At 54.0% G+C, this 24,492-nt stretch overlaps 1 protein-coding gene across 1 annotated transcript in view; it reads right to left on the bottom strand.

Annotated features, from left to right (window-relative positions):
* Positions 1–648: 648 nt before the first annotated feature.
* Positions 649–24,492, bottom strand: part of VAC14 (VAC14 component of PIKFYVE complex) — a 107,717-nt gene continuing 83,873 nt past the window's right edge. Inside the window, exons 15-19 of the mRNA XM_084756664.1 lie at positions 11,254–11,428; positions 9,930–10,048; positions 8,848–8,927; positions 5,665–5,815; positions 649–1,243 (exon numbers count right to left, since the gene is read on the bottom strand). Of these exons, the coding sequence (XP_084612790.1) occupies positions 1,081–1,243; positions 5,665–5,815; positions 8,848–8,927; positions 9,930–10,048; positions 11,254–11,428 (688 nt within the window). The 3' untranslated portion in view covers positions 649–1,080. The remainder of the gene's footprint in view (positions 1,244–5,664; positions 5,816–8,847; positions 8,928–9,929; positions 10,049–11,253; positions 11,429–24,492) is intronic.

Here is a 24,492-nt window from a genome sequence, read left to right on the forward strand (position 1 = left end):
ATGAGCAGAGGGAGAGGAGAGTTGGCTGCATTGGAGCTGTCCACTACACAGACCACCCATAAATACCAACCCTCCTGCACAAATGTCCTTCCGTTCCTTTTCTAAATGGTGCCGATGCCACCTGGATTGGGGGTGGAAATAGTGATGGTGTCCCGGCCCAACTTCCTCGTGAGTAGGGGGGGGTGTCTGTGTTGGACTTGCAGAGTGTAGTGTGTGGGGACGCACGCATGTGCATGTGGGCGAGGGCAAGTACTGCGTCGTCCTGGAGACTCCAGGTGAACCTATTCTCATGGGGGACACATAGTTAGGGCTCTAGGGAAAGGCACAAGCTCCTGGCGAATAGTCGCTAGAAGGCCAAACCAAGAGGGCCCAAAACCCGCTGACAGGTGCAGAGGTTCTTTGAGCTAAATACTCTCCCCTACTGCTCAGTGATCTGCAGTGTCCTGCTGTGCCATCCTTGCCTAAGGGGACATCCACATTGCATAGGGAATCAGAAAGCAGGATTAAGGAATAGGGGGTAAGGCCAAGAGGAAGGTACTGGTCCTGGGAAGAGCTGGGTCCTGGACCCACAACCCCATCAGGGCCCAGAATGAAGCCAGCTTTCCAGGACAGCTGCAGCATCAGGCTAGGAGAAAAGGAGCAGGCAGGTTTGGTTAAGGATTCTGTCATTTATTGGGGGGAGGACAGGGATAAACATCGTTCTGAAAAAGGGTCTTTGTACTGGCCTGTGCACCTTATCCACACAGATGTACATATGCATATATACTAGGCCAGTGCTCCGGGGCCAAGGTCAAGCTCTTCTCTCAGGGGGATTAGAAAAGGTGCTTCTGGATTCTGAGGCTGTGGTCCAACTCAGGAGGGAATCCATCGGTCCCAAGCCAGGGTGTAGTTGACAGTGCTGGGGTCCAGGTGCTCTGCTGGGAGGAGCTGAGGCTGACAGAGCAGACTGCCCCCCTCCCTACCCTGGGCTGGTGGTCAGGTCCAGCCCTGCCTGAGGCAGGTTCTCAGGCTCCTGTGGCCTCACCCTGGAGACCCTGAGTGCTGCATGGGCCACCTGGGCCCTTCCTCATGCCAGGCACATCAGAGCACAGCTCGGCGGTCCAGGTGGTCCCCACGCCCGCTGCGCTGATGTCTTACTTCCAGGTGCTGTTTCTGGACTTTTTCAAAGTGCTGCAGTAGCTCTGTGTAGTCAATGCTGGGGGAGTCCCCTTTCTGGGACTTGGGAGTGGCTTTCAGACCGTCTCTGGGAAGATGCACAGAACAGAGGCAGTGTTTGCATCATGGCAGTACTGGTGGGATTCAACCTCTGGGTGTCTGTGTCCCTGCCCAGCACCATCTTCCCAGCAGCCACACCCATTGTGCTTGGGGTCCCATGTCCACCCCCTCTCCTGCAGCTGGTGGGAACCACCAGCCAACCGCTGCTTGGATATCTCTCAGCCTGTGGGCTGTTGATGGCGCCCAGAGCAGGCATTGCATGGGGAAGCATTTCCTGTTTACCAGTGGCTCCCTTTGGGGTGAAAGCCAGGGCTAGCAGCCAGCCAGGAAGCCAGCTGGGGCCTGGAACAGGGTCTGAGGAGAAGGGGGAGGCAGCAGCCCAGCCCTTTCTCTGTGGTATGGCTTGGGCTGCAGACAGCTGGGATCACTGAAGTCTCTCTGCTGGACCTGCAACTTGGCAGGGCATTGGGTCCCAAGACCTGCAGTTACTACCTGTCCCCAGAGAAGAGAGCTTCTGTCAGCACTGGGCATGCTGATGCACCTGCATTCCTGTTGCTACTGGTCTCCTTAGCTGTTTTGTACAGCAGTGTATCTATAGTGCACACGGTCTTCCAACTGTTTGTTGTACCAACCATGTTGCCTCACGTCAACTGTGATTAGCTTGCCACTTGGGTCCCCGTCCCACTCCTAATGGTCCCTCTAGCATATCCTCATGTTTTGCTCCCCGGCCCCCACTCTGGCTTACTGGCTCAGAGTCTCTGGCAAAGGGTTTCATGAGAACTGTGGCCCACTCAGCTAAGCAGACTCCGCAGGTCCTTTGAGGTGGTGAAGAGGCCCCAGCATGGCTGGTGCTGATGGCAGCTGAGGAAATAGGCTAGGCGGGCCTGGCCTAGACATTTGACCTTGGCCATCCAACTCCATTTCTTAGCATGTAAAAGAGGCTGCCAGAGGAGATACGTCATGGCATGGGTGTCATGTTCCTTCTCGACAGGACATCACAGAAACTTGCCTGGCATCCAGCCCCAGCTCAGGTATGAGGTGGGCAGCTACACATAGCTCTGCCACCCTGAAAGCAGGCACCCCAAGGCCTGGTGCCCCTGGCTGCTCTGTCCAGAGTGGGGAAACACAACAGCACAACAATGGCACCTTCCCCAGGGAGGTTGGCCAGGTGAGGAAAACCAATGGCTGAAGAGTGACGGTACTGCTGTGGCCTGCCCAGCTTCAGGCCCTGCTCCCAGATGTGACTTTGGGGACTTGAGTCTACCCCCCACACCCTAGCCCACACTGCTCCCCTTTCCTCTCTTTGGAGGACACATCTTCGACAGCACCTGTGGCCTGTGTTTTCCTGGGCCTTAAGCCACTGCCTCCTGAGCCAGGGCTTGATCGCTGTTGCTTGAAGAGTAAAAGTGGCCTGGTGATGCCCACTTGGTTGTCATTTGGGGGCTTCTGGGAATGGGGGGAGGGGTCTCTCTGGCCCAGCAGCTATTGGTAGAGGTACCACTGACAGACTCCTAATGGGGCTGAGAGACTTAGAGCTTGTAGCCCTAGGTCCAGGATGTGGCTGTTACCCAAGCTATTTAATTTGGGATGGGGGGGGGGAATCAAGGCTACAGAGATGACCCTGGGATGGGGGTGGGGTGCTCAAGAATTTACATGCTGTCCTGACAACACCCTTAGCAAACCTGGAGCCAAAGGTCCAGAGACGGACTAATATGATGGGTTGAGGGATGCTTTCCTTAGTTTTGTCAACTTGACACAAACTATTGTAACTTGGGAGTATAGAACCTCAGTGGAGGAACTGCCTCCATTAGACTGGCCTGTAGGCATGTCTCTGGGGGCATTCCTTGATTAATGACTGATGTGGGTGGTGTTACCCATGGGCAGGTGGTCCTGTGTTGTATAAGCAGGCAAACTGAGCAAACCATGCAGAGCAAACAAGTAAGCCACTTTCCTCTGTGGTCTCTGCTTCAGTTCCTGCCCTGACGTCCCTTAGTGATGGACTGTTCCCTGGTCCCTGCAAAAGCTAGAAGCCTGGGAATACCCCAACACATCCTGTCCATTTAGGCCACATGTACGACTACCAAGAAACTAGGGGCCCAGAGAGGGTATTGAATTTGCCTGAGGCTACACAGCAGAGCTATGGAGAACTTGGGCCAAACCCTTTTCCAGACCTGAAATAAACTCTTTTCTTCTCAAGTTGCTTTTGGTTAGTGTTTTGTCATGGCAATAGAAGGCAAACTAGAACAGATACCCAGAGTGGGGGCTGGGCAAGCAGCTGTACCTTGCTTTCTGGGACCTCAGAGTGGTGAGCTGTCCTGGCCTATCTCGTAGGGAGATCCTTTCTAGCCATCATGAGCAGCCTTGGTGCTTGCTTAGGACAGCTTCTCATGCACCTAAGGCTGGCCTCTATACTCCTTTGAACTCTGATTCTGCCAGTGCTGGGATTACAAGCATCTCCTTACCCATCACGATGGGATGCCTTCTTCCCCACAGCCCTCAGGTACTGGGTGACAGCAGCATCTGGCCTGCAGGGTGGAGCTGACACTCTCCTCTGCTGTTCTGCCCATGTATCTGCCACTAGCTTTCCTTTCAGAGAACCCCTCTTGCCTCACTGAGGATGGTTATAGAACCTGAGTGGCCCATGGTCCCCAACCCCCCAGCTGTCTGCCATCTGCCTGCCCCACCCTGGGCTGGGGCTGCCCACAGCCCCTTTCCAGAGTGTGAACTGCCCCTCTGCCCCTCAACCCTGCAACCTGACTCCTCCTCCAGCTGTCTGAGGTCCCTTCCCACCCACTGTTTCCATGCCTGTATCTTCCCTGGTCCCTGCAAAAGCTATAAGGCTGGGAATACCTCAATATCTCCTGTCCATTTGGCCCACATGTGCAACTACCAAGAAACTGGGAGCCCAGAGAGGGTATGGAATTTGCCTGAGGACACACAGCAGAGCTAGGGAGAACTTGGGCCAGACCCTATCTTAGGCCTGAAACCATTCACTGACCCATGTAAGAGTCCTCTACGCAGAGGTCTCACTCCTTTGATTCAAGATTTCCCTTAGGAAACCCTTTTACCTAGTTTCTCTCTGGGGATTTATCTTGCCTTGCCTTGGACAGCCTTCTCTCCCCTCCCCAGAAACGATATTGTCAGCAGAACCCTAAGAAAGGGGCTCTGAGAAGGGCTAGGGTTTGTGGCCTGGCTTGAGGCCTCCCCCCGGGGCAGTGCCCTTCCTGCTGCCTTCTCCCTTCCTACCTGGACACTGGTAGGGTCACTGGAGAGGTCAGGCTGGGGAGGAGGTGTTGCCACCTCAAGATCTCTCTACTCCCAGAGGCGGGGACACTCCAACTAGGACAGATCCAGACACCAGCCCAACCTCGCAGTGGCTCCCCTGAATCCCGGGTAAACTGGGCACACCAAATGTTTCACATGGTTCGCTCGGTTGACACTCAGAGCTGATGAGACACAGCACAAGGCTGACTGGGAAAGGGGCAAGGGGATGGTGGAGTGCACAGCAGGCAGGACAACCTATCCGGCTGGTCTGGAAGACACATGGCCACCAGAGACCTGAAAGCAGCAGGCCTATCCTGAGGCTGGCTGCAGCTACCCTGAGGGCAAACGCCTGAGGCCTTCTCTGCAGCCAGGCGCCAGGCCTGCTGAGTGGCTCCAATGGCCTAGGAGGGAATTCTAGACACACAGGGCAGCTGATGCAAGCTGGGTGCACTCCATTCAGCGTAAATCTTCTCAGTGGCTCTGCTTGTTTCCATGGTGACCTGACAAGTGAAATTTTCCATCTCCGATGCCAAATGCCTGTGGATGAGGCAAAGCCTCCAAGGGTTACCAAATATAGACACAGCCCAACAGGCTGTGGGGCCAGGGCCAGCAGAGGGTTCAGGGTGGGAGCTTGGACCCCCCTGGCCAGAGGATGCCAGGCTGGGCCGCTCAGACATGTTCTTTCTGAGAGCAGGACCCTAGCAGGGTAGCCCAGGTACATCCTTGCTCCCTGTTTCTGCAATGGTGCTGGGAGGGCCTGCTGATGCTGAGGCTCTCGGAGGGCCAAGTTTGGCCATCTCAGAATGGCAAGGCACCCAAGCCTGTGAGGTGCCCAAGCCTGGGCTCTATCTGCCTCTCTGGACACACTTACTCTCCATCCCTGGAGCTTCTTCTCTCACTAGAGGCTTCTCCTGGGCACAGGTCTCAAACTGAGGCCTGGTCTCTCTGAGCTGCCCCAACCTGCTTGGGAAAGCATGGCTATATATTTCTACCCCATAGACACTTGCGGAACCTCCCATCTTGGGATTGGCTGTGGCTTTGAAGACAAAAGAAGGTAGTTGTGGCGTGGACGGGGTTGAAATGACAAAAGGGTAAGGGACAGGAGCAGGGCACCTCAGCAAGTCCCTTGGATCTCCCATGGAATAGGCCTGGAGGCAGAGGGCAGTGCCCTGGGCCCACACTCACTCAGTCTGCAGTAGCTCAGGGTTGGGCACACACTGGAGCCGGTGAGAGAGCAGCTGGAAGGCGCTGCTCTGGGGCAGCAGCATGAGAAGACCGTACAGGGCCTTGATCAGGTACGGGTTGTTCTTCACGTCCAGCAGCTGCAGGCGCAGATCTGCAGGGCAGAAGTCAGGGTCAGGGATCTTGGCCCTGCTCTGGAACACACTAGGCCAGGTCCCCTGCCTCCGCCTGCCTGGGAGGGGACTGGAAGCATCCTGGAGCTAGCACTGCTAGGCTGGGACACACCTGCCTTAGCGTTAAACTGGCTCCTCCACAGCCAGCCAGGCCTGGGGCCCCTTCTCTCAGAGAATTTTAGCCCTTTCCATGACCTAATTTCTCCCTACCTACCATTTGACTGACCTATCTAGCAGCCCTCTCAGACTAAGATTCCCAAACCTGCTGCTGGGCTAAGCCCACCTCCCCTAGGCTCAGCTGCTTCCTTGTAATGAGGGTTGGGGGGTGGGGGTGGGGGCTTGTAGAGTAACAGAGTCCCCAGTTGGCTCTGCACGTGCCAGCACGTGAGCTATAAATAGGGTGAGCTGGAGAGAAAGAGTGGATTAGGGCTTTGCTAAGGGAGGGCAGGATGGGAAAATGCCTTTGTGTGTAGTGAGGCGCACACCACAGCCCCGCATGTCTGGGAGGTGATCTGGATATCCGACTTGGATACAGCCACTTACCATCCCCCTCTGCAAGGCCTGGCACTCTTGCTCTCAGCCTAGCATCTCTGTCAACACTAGGACTCTGGATCTGCTGGTGGCCAGCTGCACCTCAAGGTGGCTACAGCCTATCTAAGGCCTGTTAAGAGACAGACTGGAGAGGGGACCTCCTTTCCCTCCGGGGCCTCAGTAGTAGCACTGCTCTGCCCACACCTTAAACCTTGGCAGACATTATTTGTAGACACCTTCCAGAGAGTGGAGCCAGACTGCTCCAGAGAGAGTGGTCTTGCCTCCCAGTAGGGGTTGGGCAAGGAGTCTGTCTGGGAGGATGCTGGGAGCCTGAGCAGCCAGGCCCTGGTGCTGGGTAGCAGGGGATTGGGTGGCCTCTTAGTACCTCCTTTTATCCCAAGAGGCGGAAGTTATACAGCTATGCACTGTAGCACACATCTGAGAGTCACCCAAGCCCCCGGCACAGAACTCCTGCAGGCCTCAGCGTCTCTCAAACAAGAAGCCCTTCATGCCAGTGAGCAGTAGAAGGCTGAGCTGATAACAATGGCCGAAGTAAACCAACCATGCTTAAACAACGAAGGTCCCTGCTGGGCAGTGGTGGCCTTCAATCCCAGCAATCGAGAGGCAGAGGCAGGCAGATCTCTGAGTTCAAGGCTAGTCTGGTCTAGAGATCGAGTTCCAGGACAGCCAGGGCTACACAGAGAAACCTCGTCTCAAAAAACCAAACCAAACCAAACCAACAAAAAAGAAGCTCCCACAACCACCAAGGAGTGGGCTATGAGAGAGGCACGCTCCTCTCCCTCTGTTCTCACTGTAGTGCCCTCTAAGAGAAGCAGTAAATGTGTTTCCTGGCGTTCTATGAGCCACTCAAGCAAACTAATCAAAGCTAAGGGCTGTGGGAGCCCTGACTCAGAGCTGGGAGCTCAGAAGCCCAGGCCCTCTGAGACTGAATGCTAGCTCAGGCTGTATGAGGACCAAATAGCACTGGAGGATGCTCAGCTGGGATGCTCAGCTAGCTGGGGGAGTTGGGAGAAACCCGTTAAGATTACAGAAGAGTTGATCTGCAAGGTGTGTGCACAGGGAAATGTTTTTTGTTTTTGTTTTGTCTTGTTGTTTAGGACAAGGTTTCTCTGTGTAGTCTGGCTGGCCTGGAATTCAATCTGTAGACCAGGCTGGCCTCAAACCCACAGAGATCTGTCTGTCTCTGCCTCCTGAATGCTGAGATTAAAGGCATGTGCCACCGTCGCCTGGTTAGAAAATCCTTTTACCATGTACACAGCTTTGGAGGAGCTTGAAGCTGCTTCTAGTTCTCTTTTGTCTTTGGCCCTCAAGGAGACTAGACTTGCCTTGCATCTTTGAGGATGAGCGGCTTAAGGCTTCCTCTTGATTAGCCTAGACCTGCCTGTAGGTGAGCCCTGTACCCTAGGCAGGGCATGCTTTGGACAGGTTGGGAGGAGGGTCTCCATCTGCTCTGCTGTTTCCAGGGTCTGAGTCACTGCAGCACCTGCTGCTTGAAACAGCTGGTCCTTTAAATGTGAGGGAGCTGGGGAGGAGGAATCTTGAGCCCCTGAATTTGCTTTTGGGTCCCAGGAGTAAAGGCTGATCACTCAGGCCAGAGATGCTGCCAAGGAGCTAAAGGCTGGGATGGCCACCTAGGCCAGGAAGGTGGCTACAGCCAGGGATGCCTCTGGCTTCTGTGTCACACTGTAAACACATGCGTGTTATTCGGAGTGCTGCCCCCTTTGGGGAGCAGGTGCTGCATGTGTGGAGGTGCCAAGAGCTGTGCTCGCCCAGCCAGCCGCTTTTGCACATTCAGCCTGGTGTTACTCACCAGACAGCTCTTGCCTACTGGCTCCTGGCACATGCCACCTCTCCCTCAGGAGAGGAGAGGGAACAGCTCCTGGGTAAGCAGGAGTACCTATAAGGGGTGCCTAGAGCCCGTGAGAGTCAGGGCGGAGGCAGCAGGCTGGGGAGGGGCAGCTAGGGACAGCCCCAGGGCAGGGTCTGGTTTTAATATTCTGAAGGGTTTCATGTCAGTACTGGCCTATGTGTATGTGACCCATTTTGAGGAAATGGATAAAACTAAGGTCTGATGCCATATACCCCATCCCACTCCAGTTGGCCGCTTATCACCAATTACTACCATCTCTAATATTACATTTTTTTTTTCCAGATAGGGTTTCTCTGTGTAACTGCCTTGGCTGTCCTGGACTTGCTTTGTAGACCAGGCTGGCCTCAGATTCACAGTGATCTGCCTGCCTCTGCCTCTCTGAGTGTTGGGATTATAGGTGTGAGCCACTGCATCCAGCTATTTAATATTATAGTCTTGACATTCTAGAACACTCTTGGGGTCACTGCCCTCATTTTCCTCTCCACGTTCAGTCAGGAGTGGTATGTGAACTCGGCTCCATACCTCCCCCTCCCCCTCCAGGCCAGCTGAAGGCCATGGCAGGCATATGGCCCTGTTAGAGACACATCTTACATGTAAAGATGGGGCACTCAATCAGCTGCACCAGTTTGTCCACCTCTGTGAGGAAATCCACGGTGACTTCCAGGTCCCCGCTGGGTGGTCAGTCAAGGAAAGTCTCCTTACTGGAAGTATCTTTGCCCAAGGAGTGGCAAAGGACAGACCCTGGGGCTTGGGCTCAGAATCCAAAGTCTCCCTCACCATACTTAGGTTGCCCAGTGCATGGCCTGGCTCTTTCCAAGTGGGATTCAGCACATGAGCGACATTCTCTCGGCCTTTGGGTCTCTCTATTGGGATGTGGCCCAGCTGCCCTTTTGCATGGGTGCCTGGGTTCTGCTCTCACAGCTGGCTGTCTTCCTGTGGCCCTACAGGCAGGCAGGAGAGGGCTGGACAGGAGAGGTCAGTCAATTAGCAGGCCAGGGAAGCTTAGGAACTGGCCAATAGACTCTTGGTCTCTGGGTCACACAAGTGACAAGAAAAGCAAGCTCAGGCTGTGGAAGTGTGCTGTGCAAGAACACTTGGCCCTTCCCTGAAGCCTTCACGGCCCCAGCTTCTGGCCCATCACAGCAGAGGTCACTCTTACTACCTGAACCCTGCTCTGATCCTAGGTGGCAAGTCAAGCGCAAAGCTGAGGCTCTTCTGATTCCCACTGTTCTGACTATGGATGCCTTTTGGTGAGGCAAGTCCTCCCACATTCTGTGAATGCGTGGTGGGCTCTTGGCCCTTCTTGAGGTTTCTAAAGTCTCAACATGTGAGCCAGCCCTGTAGCCCTCCTCAGCATGTTCTTGTACCCAGGCCTTTTCCATTCAAAAAAACTAGGGCTAGCAGGAGACACAGGGAACTGCGTGCCTGGTTCTTCTCTGAGGCAGGAGGTGGGGCTCAACTCACTCTGCTGTCTCCACTCCTGAGTTTTTCCAGACCTAGCTCCCCTTCAGGTCTAAAGGGCCCTGTTTACTGATAACAGCTCCTTCCTGAATACACCGCTCCACACAGCACTCCTAGGGGATGTCCCAAGGCCTGGAAGCCAAGTATGGGAAAGTGGCAGCAGGGCCATCCCTGGCCCTCACTGGGGGAACTGAATGACATCAACAGGATACAACTTCTGGATGAGGTCATAGGCATGCCGGTAGTTCTGGGTGAGGAAGCAGAGCGACACGGTGGTGACTGGGTTGTGGCACCAGGAGCGGTACAGGCAGCAGAAGAGGTTCTGGCTTTCCTGGGAGAGCGGTATAGCAGTTACAAGTTTTGGCTTCATGTCACTGGGTACACAGGACCTAAGGGAGGAAGAACCTCAAGGGGCTGTGACATGGGGCTCTTGGGGGCAGCTGGCGTGCCAGCTCAGCAATGGGCTGTGTTTGGCAGCCCAGCTGGGAACGAGCTGTCACAAAGGAAATGCTGACAGCTCCTCAGACCCTGTCATTACCTCCTGGCCTCACAGAGCCACGTGGTAGTGGCAGCAAGGGCCTAGTCAAAAGTGAGCCTACCCTTTGTAAGCTGGCATTTCTGCCACTGGCAAAATGATGGTAATTGTCTCTCAGAACTCTGTGGTCCCAGAGCTGGGGCCTGGGAAGACGTTTCCTTTGGGACCAGGCTCCACTCTCTATCCTCAAAGCCCATCTTCCCCTACCTTGGTAGCCCACATCACGCTTTCAGTGTAACAGGAAAGCAGTCCTGCAGATGAGCCCACACGTAGGGAGCCCCTGAGCCTGAGGAAAATTCTTAAGGTCTCTGCAAATGTCTGCAAATAACCACAGGAGGAAAGTAGGGCTGTGGCCTGGATCATTCCAAGCCACTTGGCCTCAGATGTCCTTACAGACATGGGCTTAAATGTCCTTGAGACTCCCAGGGAGGGGTCGAGGTAGAGTCATGCTGGGCAGGGGGCAGAGGGAAAGTGATCCAAACCCACACCGGGACATGAATCCCTGGTACTCATGCACCCATGACACTGGTCCCTGTAAGCTGAGGGAAGCCCAGTGTCTTGGTCAGACCACATGGGCCTGTGAGTTGCATGTCTCTCAGGCCTGCAGTGTCTCTCTGCTTTTCTGACCAACCTTTGGGCATCCTTACCCAAAGCTTGGGACAGGAAGCAATGAGATACTGTGGCTGATGACAGATGTGTCCAGCTGTGGGAGAGAGGCCAGAGCAAGGAGGAACGCAAAGAGAACAGTTAACCCTTTGTTTTCCAGCAGCATTTCAATTTTTACCACAAGAAGGGGACTTTGCTGAGCAGAGTATCCCAGAACCAGCAGAGCCTGTTGCCAAAGGGATAGTGACTGATGGGGCAGGAACTGGGAAGAGCATATGACCTGGCCCTGGGCAGGGAAGACTCCCAGCTCCTTCTGTGGGTCTCCTGGGACCAGCTGAGGAGCGAGTGGGGTCCTGTGCCCCTACAAGCCTAACTCTGGGGCCGGAGGGGAGTACCAGTGTCTTCAGGTCCTTGAGCTGGTTTCTCAGCTGGAAGAGCTCAGTGGAGGTGAGCAGGATGGTATTGAGGGTGTGCACCATGGTGGACGCGAACTTGAGGTCCTCTTCCCAGAGCAGGATGTCTGCCATGGAATGGAAGATGTTCTCTGCATTCAGTAGGAGGCAGAGCTGCCTGGAAAACAAGCCGGGAAAGGTTATACTCCGAAGGCTTTTCAGGGTCCTGGAGGAATCTGCTCTTTATTATGGCTGTAGGGGGCCTCGGTGCTGGAGGGCATATGGGCACAGGACCATCAGCGCATAGGAGGCCTAGCTCTTAACTTCCCAATGACTCAGAATCTATGACACACAAAGTCTACTTGTGCCCCTCTTCCCTCACAAGACAGTCAGGCCTCTGGCTACCAGGAATGCACTAGGGTACCTTCCTGGGATTTTACATCTATCAACAAATCTATACATTGTATCATGTCTGTCTCCCACATATACCACCAACGCCTCCCCATGCCAAGGTGTCTCTGCCCCTCTTGGACATTACTTCTCTCTGGACTTCATCTTCATCTCAGAATGTCTCCACACACAAGTCATGGAAGCCCCGTGGGGTCAGAGTGTCTGTGCAGTTCAGCTGTAGCTTTACCTGGAGGGATGTGTGCAGGTTTCTAGGCCCAGCAGCACTGTGCCACACTGACCCTATGCCAAGCCAGGGAGGGGAAGCCCCCGGACCACGGTGGTGCCTGGCTCCCCTGGCACCCACATACTTCTTTTTCTAAGAGGCCTGGGGTAAGGCCTGGGCTCTAACAGAGAGGAGCCTAGAGAATGAGGAAAAGCAGCCTTCCCAGGGTCTCTGGGGCAGTCGAAGCAACAGAGAGAGCAGGAGTGGGCAAAGGGCTAGCGAGCAGGTGAGTGTGCGTGCTTCCTGTTGGATTGGGACTAGTGGTCCAAGGTACCTTGTCCTCACGGTCTCTGGTCTGGGGCTGATGTCTTCTGCTTTGCCTGTCCCAGGGAAGCAGCACCACAGACCACATAAAAGGTAGAGGTTTCAAGGTATTGTGCGCCAAATTGCACGAACCATGCTTTGAGGCAACATGTTTGAAACCAGGCTATTCTTGTATGGGAATCATCATGGCTGGGCTTTTTGCTTCACTATGAACACCAGCCACAGCTTTGCAGCTAGGCTTAAGGCAATTCTGCTATACCCTCAGCCCATGAGGATTTGGTAATGGAGAGGCCAAAGCTTGAAGCGCAAATATCTCTAGCCTCGCTCCAACGGAACCAGCAGGCAAGAGACGGAGAAAGACAGCCAAATGAGGTCTGGGCGTGTTGGGAGTGGGCCTGGGGCTGGGAGGACGGAGCACCCATGAACAAGGGGTTAATGAATCTCACCCACCCAGGTGGTAAAGGCCACTTCTATGTGGGTAGGTCAAACCCAGCCATGTGACCCCAGTATCTCTGCACAGCAATTTCTTTAACTATTAAATTGGGGGTAATATCTGTCTAAAATGGGAGAAGAACCAGAAAGGAGGTGGGAAAACACCTCATGTGAGGTGGCCACTGTTTGGTGCATGACATGCGGGGACAAGAGCCTCCACAGTACAGATGACAGTCAGCAGGCAGGTGGGAGCCCTTCTGTAGAGCTCAGACAGTGCTTCCTGCCCGTCTCCAAGGCTGTGGGACAGAAATATTCAGAAAGGGCAGGCCAGGGAGGAAGGGAATACTGACAACTGGTCACAAGTGTCCGTGGCCCGCAGCTGCTACCGTCTCCATGACAGAGGCAGGCCAGCAGCTGAATGGCTGCCAGGCAGCACTTTCCAAGTACCCCCGGGTCAGCCTGGCTGGGACTTGCAGCAGCCGGAGCCCAAGGTGCTGATGGGTTAGGGATGGTTTGGAGGGGCAGATAAGGCTGAGAAGAAGCAGGCAGGCACCATGGTCTCCTGCTGCCCCAGAGAACCGGGGGAATGCTGACAGTGCTATAGGTCAGGGTGGTAGAGTTTCTGGAAATAATCTCTTTGCCACTGGCTCCTCCCTACCTCACCCGACTGTGCCACATCCCCTTCTCTCTGGTCTTTGTGAGTCCCATGAAGATTTTCAAAGTGGCCTAGAGTCAGTGACTTCCACATGTGCCTCACCTTGCCCTGGGACAGTCCTTGTGGATGTCGCCCAAGCACTTTGAGCTTCACAGGGGCCACAGTGTGACTCTTGGTGTCCCTGCAGAGTCACCTTCCTGTGGTAGTAAACACCATTATACTGTCCACCCAGCTTCACAGTCACCAGCCCCTCATTCTGGTCCAGCCACAGGCTCAGGGCTTTGCCTTTGAGCATCTCCCACCTGAGCATCATCTCCTTTGGACTAGCACTGTCTAAGGGAAAAGCTAGCCATGCCCTGCTGGTTCAATCCCAAGACAACTCTCAGTCTGACTTCCTGCTCATTAAAAAAAAGTATTTACTTTAAGAATATTTATTTCTATAATTTTTTTATTATGGGTCTGTGTCTTTGTTCAGGTACCCATGGAGACTGGGGACCTCAGATCCCCCTGGAGTTGCAGTTTCAGATGGTTGTGAGATGCCTGGCCTGGGTCTTCTGTGAAAGCAGTATGAACTGAACTGAACTGAGCCCACACTCTCTCCAGCTCCCCAGTCTGGCCCCTCCGCTCCTTAGAGCCTCATCTACTGTGAAGTCCAGCTCCTGCTGCTAAGCACACCTCAGCTTGACGTCCTTTGCTAGGACACCTTAGCCTCTTTATCCTCTGGGCTTGTCTTCTGGCCACCGAGGTCTCATGTCCACCTAGCACCCTGGGGAAGCCTGGGTCTGATGTGTCTTCTCTCCCTGCCAACCTTTAAGAGCAGGTCACCATGGCTGCGCTTTAGCTAGGGTCTTGTCTCTCACTGTAGAATATGAGCTACAAAGGCAAAGTTTTTACTTGACTGTGACCCTCAAGTGCCTCAACCTAAGAGAGCCTGATGTGCAGCAGTTGCTCCGTTACCATGGTTCGATGTTACTGCATGCACATCCTTGCTCATTTTGTTCAAGGGCTTTGTGTACAGAGGCTGGGGAAATGGCCCAGCGGCTACAGTGTTCGCTATGCATGCAAGTGCAAGGACCTGAATTTGAATCCCCCCAAATGCATGTAAATGTTGAGTGGGTGTGACAGCCAGCCTCAGAAGGTGGATGTGAGATCCTAAGAGCAACTTGGCCAGACTAGCATATCCGCAAGCTCATGAGAGACCCTGCCTTAATGACTATGATGGAAGAGCTATTGAGGACAATCCCCAACAGCAACCTTGGACCTCAACATACATATGCACACATATACACACCCACATATTAACACACGCACACATACACACACAAAAAGGAAAAAGAATTAAAAGGCTCATGGACAGGCCTGCAGGTACCAGTGTTCCTACTTCTGGAACGTCTCTGCTCACCCACTGGCAAGTTACTACAAACTTTAGATGTTCTGGTTGGCAGACAACAGTCATCTAGACTTAAACTTACCCCTACGCCAAGTGAGCCACCCTAGGGCTGCCATGCTTGTCTCCTGATTCCCCCAGGGAGGCCAAACTATCCTAGAAGACTGCAGAGCACACACTTCCATGCCAGGCTGAAGGGCAGGCAAGAACACACAGAACATGGCGCCCTCTTGCTTTGCTACTGTAATGAGCACCTGAAGCTCATGGCTCTGGAGGCTCCCTGGCTCTGGGCCTCCTAGGTTGGGAGCACAGGGTGGGGCAAAACTCTTCCCTCAGAAGCTAGGAACCAGAGAGAGAATGATGCCCCACAGTCCCCTCCTAGGGCATATTCCCAGCGACAGCCCGGGGGACCAACTCTTTTTTTTTTTTTTTAACCACATGACCCTCTGGGAGGCACTACCAATGCTCAACCTCACCAGCTCCTCACCAGGAGTTTCCCTTGTGAAAGGCAACTTTGGGGAGCGGGAAGCTGGGAGCAGGTCCCTAGAAAGGAATAGTGGGACACTCCTGCCAAGGCCTGACTTAGAGCCCCCTGATGCTCTGGACATCTGACAACACCCCAAGGCTCCGGCTGGGGTGAGTGTTTCTAGCCCTTCAGCTAGGACTTGTGACAAGGGGAAGGAAGCGAGGTGGGGCCACTGTGTCAGAAAGACACAAGGGGACAGGAGTAGCAGGGACAGTACAGGCCAGGTCAGGGCAAGGAGAGCAGCTCCTGTCTAGTCCAGAGTGTTCATCACATTAAGGTACTGCCCTAGGAACTAAAGAGGACAGTAGGCAAGCTTGCATACAGCAGGGGAGAGGGGGAGAGAGGGAGAGAAGAACAGAGGGAGAGAGGGGGAGAGAGGGAGGAAGAAGAGCAAGCTTTAAGTCAGGATGTGCATATCTCCTCTGTCAGGAAGTAGGGGAGGGATGAGCCCAGATCCCCTCACAGGACTACACTGGCAGCAACAGCTTCCAAGTGCCTAGCCCTGTACTTTGAGCAAGGTCTTTTATTTTATTTTATTTTATTTTATTTTATTTTAAGTTTTCAGAGTAGAGTAGTTTGAGATTCAGGGAGACCCTTGCTGCCGGTTACACACATAATGGGGAGGAAAAATGGAGATTTTCGAGCCAGAAGTCAGCTTTCTGAGCCTGAGTTTGTCCTCATCACTCGGCCTCTTATGTGCCTGTGCCTGCCCAGTGGAGGCCTGGCAGATGGCTGCCTTGCAGGGCTGCTGCGTCATCACTTCTCTGCTGAGTCCCAGCCTGGCTTGAGCTGCCTGCTTGGCTTTCAAGCATAGCGTCAATAATGGAACACAGCTTGCAAGCATTACACATTTGCCCATATTTTTTAATATCCATATTAAAGTGCTATTCATCATGAGACAATGGCCTGGAAAGTGCCTGGGGACAAGGCAGAGAGGTGGGGGGGGGGGGGGGGAAGAGAACCTGACTAGGGTCTGTGAAGGCTCTCCTGTGCTAACCTGGACTTGGGTCCATGTCTGTGTCCTATCAGTAAGAAGCCCCTGGTGTGGGGCTGGCAATGACCCAGGAAATGGCAGGAGGTAAGTGGCTAGGTGTGTGTGTTGTCATGTGCTATTCAGGAAGGGTCTCTCTTGGCAGCAGTAGACTGTTGGCCCCAACTGGGGTGCCATACCTATCAGGACGTCCCAGAGCCTTGTGGCTGTGGTTCTGCCCCTGCCATCTCATGCTTTCTGGGTACTGCCTAGATGGGTGATGGCTCCTTCCTGCTCCTCTAATACAGATCCAGGGCTCACAAGGGAGCAACCAAACACCTCTGCGACCCAGGAGAGGGGCTGTCACTTTCTCCTCAGAGCTGAGACAACATTGCTTTGTCCACAGAGATCTTGGGGAGGGGGCGTGGGGGTGTGGCTGCTGGAAGTGCTGTACCACACCTGTCTGCCTGCTGTGAACTTGTGCATCACTGTCATCTCAACCAACACCACTGGCCAAGCATCTAGGAAAGCTCCATCCCTGGGCAGCTGGTGGAAGGTGTGCTCCCCTAAGTCCCCAGCTGGTACTCACTTGTTAGCCCCAACACTAGGCAACGCTGCCCCGAGGCGGCTGGGAGGCCCTCGGCTGACTCCAGAGATAGCAGTTACTCTATGTGGCTGGGCGAGACAGGAGGAAGCTTGTCCAGAGTAAGAGAAGGGCCAGGACCTGCAGGCTTCCCTCCAGTGTGCCTCCCTCTGTCATTTTCCTGGGAACCTCAACTCCACATGTGGCGTCAGGAATGTTTTGAAGTGCCCCACTCCCCGACATCCTCCAAGTACAAGCTGGCACAGTTGCAAGGCCCAGCAAGCCTCCCCATCTATGCTGGTACCCATCCTTTCCAGGTCCCCTGGCCTCATGCTCTGGACACTCATGCCGGCCCCCTTCCCAGATGCTTTTGGCTTTGACTCTCTGAGTCTTGTAAGGGCATGCTGCTACCCCCTCTGTTCCAGCCCAGCCTGACATGTTATAGCATGAGGGTGTGGCGGCAATGACATATGACCTGAGGGCTGCTGGGGAGGAGGCTATGCCACTGGGCAAGCAGGCTGCTGACTTCCTTCCTTCCTGCACTCCTTTAGGCTGGGCTTATTTTAGGGAGTGACAGAAGCAGACAGGCCTTTGACCTCCAGCAGGGATATCTGGGGGGAGTGCTCAGGCTGGGAGGAAGGGAGAGTCTGCTGTCAATGAGTGTTCCTCTACCATCTGGCCAGATGGTGCTAGCCTGCAGGGTGTTTTCAGGAGCCAAACCTTGGCTAGTGGGCTCAGTATGGGCAAGGAACCCAAGGTAAGCTAAGGGAAAATGGGGATGAGTGGCCTCTAGGTAGGACTCTGACATTCTTGACTGTTTCAAGGTTACCACACCAAGATGACCACCCGCACACGGCTGAATAGCTGGCCTGCTGGGAACAGACTCAACTACAAACCTTCTGAGCAAAGAGATGGCAGCTGGAGCGCCCACCTGCCTCCCACTGCAACCTCTCCCAGTGACTATTAATATCATTCGTTTCTGTTCCAACCCCCACTTGCCTCCACGTTAGTCGGCTAGTGGCAAGCAGAAAATTCAGAGTAAGCCTTCGTCCCAGGTGGAGAGGTGTCCCAGCCCCCTAGTACCTGGTTGTGTCACACGAGAAGGAAATCTGGATAATTTCACTGGGTAGCTCTGCCTGATACAGGAGGGTGTCCCTGCCGTCTCACCCAGCAAGACCCCCCCCCCCCCAGGTCCAAACCCTGCCTCGTTTCATTCTTTGTGCCTGTTTTTATGGTTTGGCATCAGGACTGTGGATTTTTTCTGGCTCCCACCTAGGTCCAAAGATCTCTAGTAGGTGCCTTGGAAGGCAACCTGGGCTCAAAGTGATACCCCCAAGCCTGCCTCTGCAAGATGTGCAAGGGGCACAAGCTCAGGTGTCTGTGCCCACCTGTCTTGAGGGCAGGACGAGCCATTACATCTCTTCAATCAGCTCGGCCTCCTGGGCAGTGTCTTCCTTCTCCCTCTGGCCCTTCGTTTCCTCCACAGCAGTACCACATGTGGAGGGGGACTCTTGCTTCTTCTCTACATTGGTCATTACTTAATGTTCATGTTCCCTTTGATAGTGCAAGGCACACAGTCTCCCAGCCACCAAACCTGGGTGTAACCTAACAGCAAGGCTAGAAAACACAGAGGCCACCGCCATGCCCAGGGAGCAGTGCCTGCTCCCTGCCTAACAGCTGGGTTCCTTCGAGGGTTTAAAGAAAAGGCAACTTCTAATCTGCAAAAGCCTGGGTGGGAGAAGGAGTGGGCTCCCAGCCGAGAGAGCTCTAGAGTCCCAGTGCACCCTGCTCCTCCCCCTATTCCCTTCCCTTCCAACTCCCTGTTTCCCAAGTATGAAAACTGTAAATCTGTTTTATTTCCATCAATCCTAGGCAGTGTGCCCCTCAGGGCAAAGGCAGCTGTGGTAACCCTGCCAACTCATGCCTTAAAAATCCATCGTGTTTAATGCAGTTGATGTGCCTGATACACTTAAGTTTCTTGGGAGGGAGGAGGCAGAGGCAGCATGAGGGCTTGTTTTTCTGGGTCTTGCTGGGAGTTGATGGACAGGGGACAGAAGATGAAGCGAGAGGAAGAAAGGGGCCTTTTGTCCTCAGTGCTGTTTGTCCTTCTGTTCACTAGAAGCTCCTGCCAGGCTAGAGGAAGAGCTGTCCTAGACACCTGGGTGGGCTCAACCCGGGATGCTCCATCAGGGTGGGAGCTGTCACAAGGAAGCTGACTGCTGAGGCAGCAGGTCTTCACTCGAGTTTGTTCTGCACTGAAGTTACAGGGACAGAGGGAGAGGGGACTTCTGTTTCCTCCACAGCTCGGGGCGGAGCTCAGGAGGCCCTGCCACAGGAAGGCTCCCCAGAGCAGACGTTGTCTTCTGCTGGCCTGGGGTCTGCTGGGGTTTATTTCCCACACTCATTGCCTCTTCCTAAGGCACACCCACCGGGGCTAACTGAGCCTCTTTTGGGCTGCATTCAAGCACCCCACTTCCTTGTCAGGACAGCCTTCGCCCTCATCCTGCCTTGTCACCAGCCAGTTCTTAGTGTCTCTTTCCAGAGCCATGGTTGGCCCTCTAAGGCCAGCCCAGTTCCTTCTTGGTCAGACAAATTCCTCACAGTCAGGGATGAGACTAGAATGAAGGGACAGACACCTGTGGAACTGAGAAGCAATGGCCAGGAAGGGTCAGGGAGTCTGGTCACCTTTTGTGGAGTTCAGCCTGCCTGTGGAGCTGCGTGCTGACAGGGTTCAGCTGGAGTTTCTATCGCCAAGATAATAAACAGCTTGGGGTGGAAAGGGTTAATTTCTTCTCACAGTTTGTAGTTGCCAACCAGGGAACTCCAGCAGGAACCTGGAGACAGGAATGTAGGAACCATGGAGGAGGAGCCATGGAGCGCTGCTCCTCCGTGTTTGATCTGCCTCTTATACCACCCAGGAACACCAGTGTGGCACGGGCCGCAGAGAGTTGGGCCCTACCACGTCAATCATTAATCAAGAAAATGCACCACATGCTTGTCGATCTGGTAGGAGCACTTTCTCACCTGAAGCTCCCACTTCCAATGACTCTAGCTTGTGTCAAGCAGACGTAATGCCAGCTGCACAATGGCCTAGGGGCCAATGAATCTGCAGGGTGCTCAGGGACTTTGTGAGGTGACTGATTCAATGAGGTCTGGGCTGTGTCCCAGAAGAGGCAGTGCCTTCTCTCTTATGCAAAGACAGGCCAGAACATGGCTGGATTCAGGTCACAGAGAGGGAGCCTGAGGCAGGGAGAGATGGGAAGGCCCTGGGCCTGGTTGGGGGAGCGCCTTGGTGCTGGAGACAGAGACAGCACAGGGAGGACAAAGCTGCTGAGCAAGGAGAGGTCTGGGCCCTGTTGGAAGGTCCAGTCTTCTTAACTCCTGCCTCCTGCCACTGTGTGGTTTTTCTCTGCTGGAACCTCTGATTTCTTCCCATCAGTGGCCATAGTAAAGGCAAGTTGGTGTGCCCGCAATAGCAGGCAGACTGTGTTAAAATGCCTTCCCACATACACAGGTGTCACTGCAGCGATGCCCTTTCTACAGGAGGATGCAGATGCAGCACAGACCAGCAGCCACATCCAGGTCCAGGTGATCACTCTGCCCAGCACCAGCTCTCTGAGCTGCTACCTCACCACACAGCCAACTCAAAGGCTCGGGCCCAGCTGGCACAGGACTTGAACTTGGAACTCCGTTTTCCAGGAAGACACTAAGGATACTTCTGCAATGGGAGCCACTGGAGCCTTATTATTGTATTAGTTGATTTTTTTCCTTTCCTTTCTTCTTTTTTTTTTTTTTTTACTATGCATTCTAGGCAAGAGCTCTACCACTACTCTACTACCCCACCGAGGTCTTCTGAACTTGAGCTTTCTAGAAGCTCCCCATGGCCGCAAACCACCCCTGTGGTAGTGACCAGAAGGTTGCGGCAATGTTGGCCTGTGATGCATACTTAGTATTAGCTGCTGGGCTTGTGTGCGAGGGGCCAGGAAAGAAGCAGGGCCTGGAAACTGCATGCACAGCTCACAGTCAGGCTTGAACCATAGGAGTTCTTAACAAAAGTGATTCTAACAACAGGTCCCCAGAACCTCTGTCAGGGGCCCCAGGCCAGCTGCTGCCTGAGGTCCAGAGTGGGGGATTTTAATACGATGACTTCTGGTACCCAGGGAGATACGGTCAAAGTTGCCATTCTGAATCCAGAGCTGATATTGCCAGGGAAATGGCACCCTGAGTCCCAAGTGCCCTGGAGTCTCCTTGGTGACTAGCCGAGAACCACTGACATAACTGCCCTCCCTCCCTCTGAAGCCCTCTGTGCTCTGACCTTCTCCAGCAAGACTTCCTCCTGAGACTGCTATGCCTTCCCCGCAGAGATGCTTGCCTGTGAAGAGGCTGCCCAGCCCGGCATGCTGCTTCTGGCCTCAGCCCTTCCTGCTGTATATATCCCTGGCACCTTCCAGCCTGGCTCATGAGCTCCAACCCTTACAGGACAGAAGGAACTTAAGTCCAAGGCCACAGTATGGCCAGAACTTGGTTCCCATTTGGCCAGTGTACGGCAGCAGTAGAAAGACACAGATCACCTGCCCTCACCTGAGGGCTTCATTCCTGTATCTTGAAGGGCCCTCCCCTCCATCTGCGCCACTCTCCTCTTCAACCTACAGCCGTGGTCTGCTGGGAAGCAAGCACCTGCAGTGCCCAGAGCCCAGTGGGGCAGGACCACTCTACCCTGAGTGACTGGGGTATCCCTTGCCCCAACAGTCTTCCTATTACCACACTGTTCTTCTCTTTTTCTCTTCATCTAAGCATTCCTAAGTGAGTCCCTCCAGTCTAGGCCAAGGGCTGGCTTGCCATTACTGTTTATAGGTCCCCAAACATTTACAGATGGCCCGCACTCCTGTCTACCGTGGCAGTGTATAGCCAGACACTGAGGCCTTGGCAGGGTTCCCCTTTGCACCTGTGACCTATAGCCCGAGCTGGTGCGGGTGCAGCAGCTCCAGTGTGCATGCCACCATGGCCTGGGGTGACGATGCAGCCCTTTAAAGGCTGGCCATAGGATTCAATGTATCCTGGGGGTTCTGACCTGGGCCTTCCATTTTGACTCCTGCTGGTACATCTCAGTGTAGAGCTACCAAGTCTGGTCCTGTCAGTCCTACCGGCAGCCCGTGGATCTATGTATGTGTGTGATGTTGGCGTTCTACACTGAGACCCCTTCTCTGGAGGCACTCAGAGGTGCTGTCCAACCTGCCGATCAGGGAGGCTGCTCCAGGCCTTGACAATGCCACCTAGGGAGACTATGGGGGATTTACCAGCTGTTTCAGGAACGGCGCAGCTGTAGAGCCTGGGCCCTGCTTTGGAGCTCTGGGCGGAGGGCCCCTTCTTCACTTCCCCACACCCCTTGTCTTCCTTTCTGCCCAGTACTGCAGCCTTCTCGTCCCTGCTGGTCTGCCTGCTATGTATAGTCCTGACTTCCTCTGTTCACAAAGAAGATAAATCGACCAACTTCTCAGGAAGACCCAGGGCTCTTCCTGGCATCCTCACCTCAGGCAGCGGCCTCCCCAGGCACCCTCATGGCCCTGAGGCATCAGCCTGTCTGGGGAGGAAGAACAGTTAGCCAGCCACTACCCTGGCATGTGCTAGTCCTGCCTTGCTGACCGCATCTGACCTTCACAGCCGAGCACAGTTCTTTGTTCATGGCCTATAACAACCAAAGCATCTCTGGTCTTCACATCTTTAGTCTAGGCTTCTGGGAGAGTTTATGAACTGAGACGGTTTTCTGTGGCTCTTTACAAGTGCCCACTTAAAGAGCACTGAGGTAAGTGGTGGGAAACAGAAGAGAAAGTTAAATTCTAATACCCAGCACTGGCAACAAAGAGCAGACATCAGAGCAGCCACACTGCAGAGCTTCTAGAACATGGTAACAAGTTCAGGGTCTGAAAGGGCCAGGAGGGCAGCAGAGAAGAGCAGATACGGACAGACAAAGATGGCCTAGGGAGAACGGCTTCAGCCAGACAGAGGAGGTTTTCTTTAATTTGTACCCTTTCCTACTACTACCCAGAAGGTTGGCAATATTCCTCTGCGACCATGTTTTTCAAGGGATTTTAAGACATGAAGTAGGCTTTCTGCACAAATATTTCTTTCCCAGGAAACCTTCACTGGATTAAATGGAGTCAGCCTAGAAGATGCCACTTGTCCTAGGCAGGAGGGAGAGCGACTCCCCTCCCCTCAGGACCCTACTATAGCTGCTTGAGCAGAGACCAGCCAGCCACACACCAAAAAACAGAGGCCTCCACAGAGAAAGTGCCCCTCCCCCACAAGCCACTGTGCTCCAGCTCAAGAGAGTTCAGGCCATGTCTAACAAGTTCAAGGCTGCCTGAGCCACACAGTTCAAAGCAGCCCAGGTAGCTTAGGAAGACCCTGTTGTAACAGGAAGATAGCTTAGCGGTAGAGAGCTTGCCTGGCCGCAGTGCGATGGCTAGGGTGGCGGTGGGCTGGGGAGAACCCTATGCACCTGAGAATCTGGGGAGTCCCTTGGGGAAACTCAGTGGCAGAGCCCTAGATCAATCCTCAGGGAAGCTGGCACCTCAGCAGTTGATGGCAGGGCACTGGCAGGGCGCTACGGTGGCGGTGGGGGCAGGGCAGAGGGACTGCTGCATGTTTAACAATGGAAACATGCATTTTACAAATGAGAGGATCACCAGCCGGGAAGTGGTATTTTTAGCTACTGTGGCTCTTTGCTTCAAAGGCGTATGTTTCATCTAAAACCAGGCAAACCTCCTACAAAGTCTGCCTGTTTGCAGGAGTGATTAGCATAACATGAGTGGGGAAAAGAAGGCTGGGCTCCTCATGGAAGCAGGAGAGCCTACTACTGGGGAGGCTTTCTCCTGAAATAGAATCTAACAAATGAGGGAAGTCTTATCAATGGAGCTGAAGCCCCTGTCTGTACTTGGAGCAGCCATCCCGCCTCACACAGTGTCCTGGTTATTACCACGTGTGATGCTGCTACTAGCGTCTGAGAGTCTAAATGCAGCCACAGCTTGGCCGTTAGGTCACCCTATGGGTGCTAAATATCACTTTTGAGCTGGGTGGTGGTGGCTGCGCACGCCTTTAATCCCATCACTTTTGGGAGCCAGAGGCAGGTGGAGCTCTATGAGTTCGAGGCCAGCCTGGTCTACAAAGTGAGTCCAGGATAGCCAAGGCTACACAGAGAAACCCTGTCTGGAAACCCAAAAAACAAACAAAATAACAACAACAAAATCATTTTGGGCTGGTGAGAAGGCTCAACAGGTGGGGGCGCTTGCTGTCAAAAGTGACGACCTGAGTTCTGTCTCCTGGACTGACAGAGTAGAGGAGGGATGGAACTGACTCCTGCAAGTTGTCCTCTGACCTCCACATCCCATGCCTGACATATGTAACAGACACACGTAATAAATAAACAGGCCTTGGCCCACCTTCCTAGAGCTGTGACTATAGATGCCTATCTGTGGAGGCAACCCAGAGACAGGGAACACTTGACAGCTGTTCCACAGCCGTCTCTTTAGGCTGTGACACCAGGCCCCATCCACTATTTGGACGGGGTTGGGCTTCAGGTGGCAGATTTGCCTTCAACTTTATGCATCACTGGCATGAGAATGGAATGGGGAGGACTAGTCCTTTCTCTTCTTCGGGGCTTCCCCCAGGAAAAGGATAGACAGGTTTTCCTGTGGAGAGTCAGGAAACGGAATGCTCTCCGATGAGAAACACAGCTGAAGATGCATGAAATCA

Source organism: Acomys minous (assembly GCF_964271855.1).
Source record: "Acomys minous genome assembly, chromosome: 14".
Lineage (NCBI taxonomy): Eukaryota > Metazoa > Chordata > Mammalia > Rodentia > Muridae > Acomys > Acomys minous.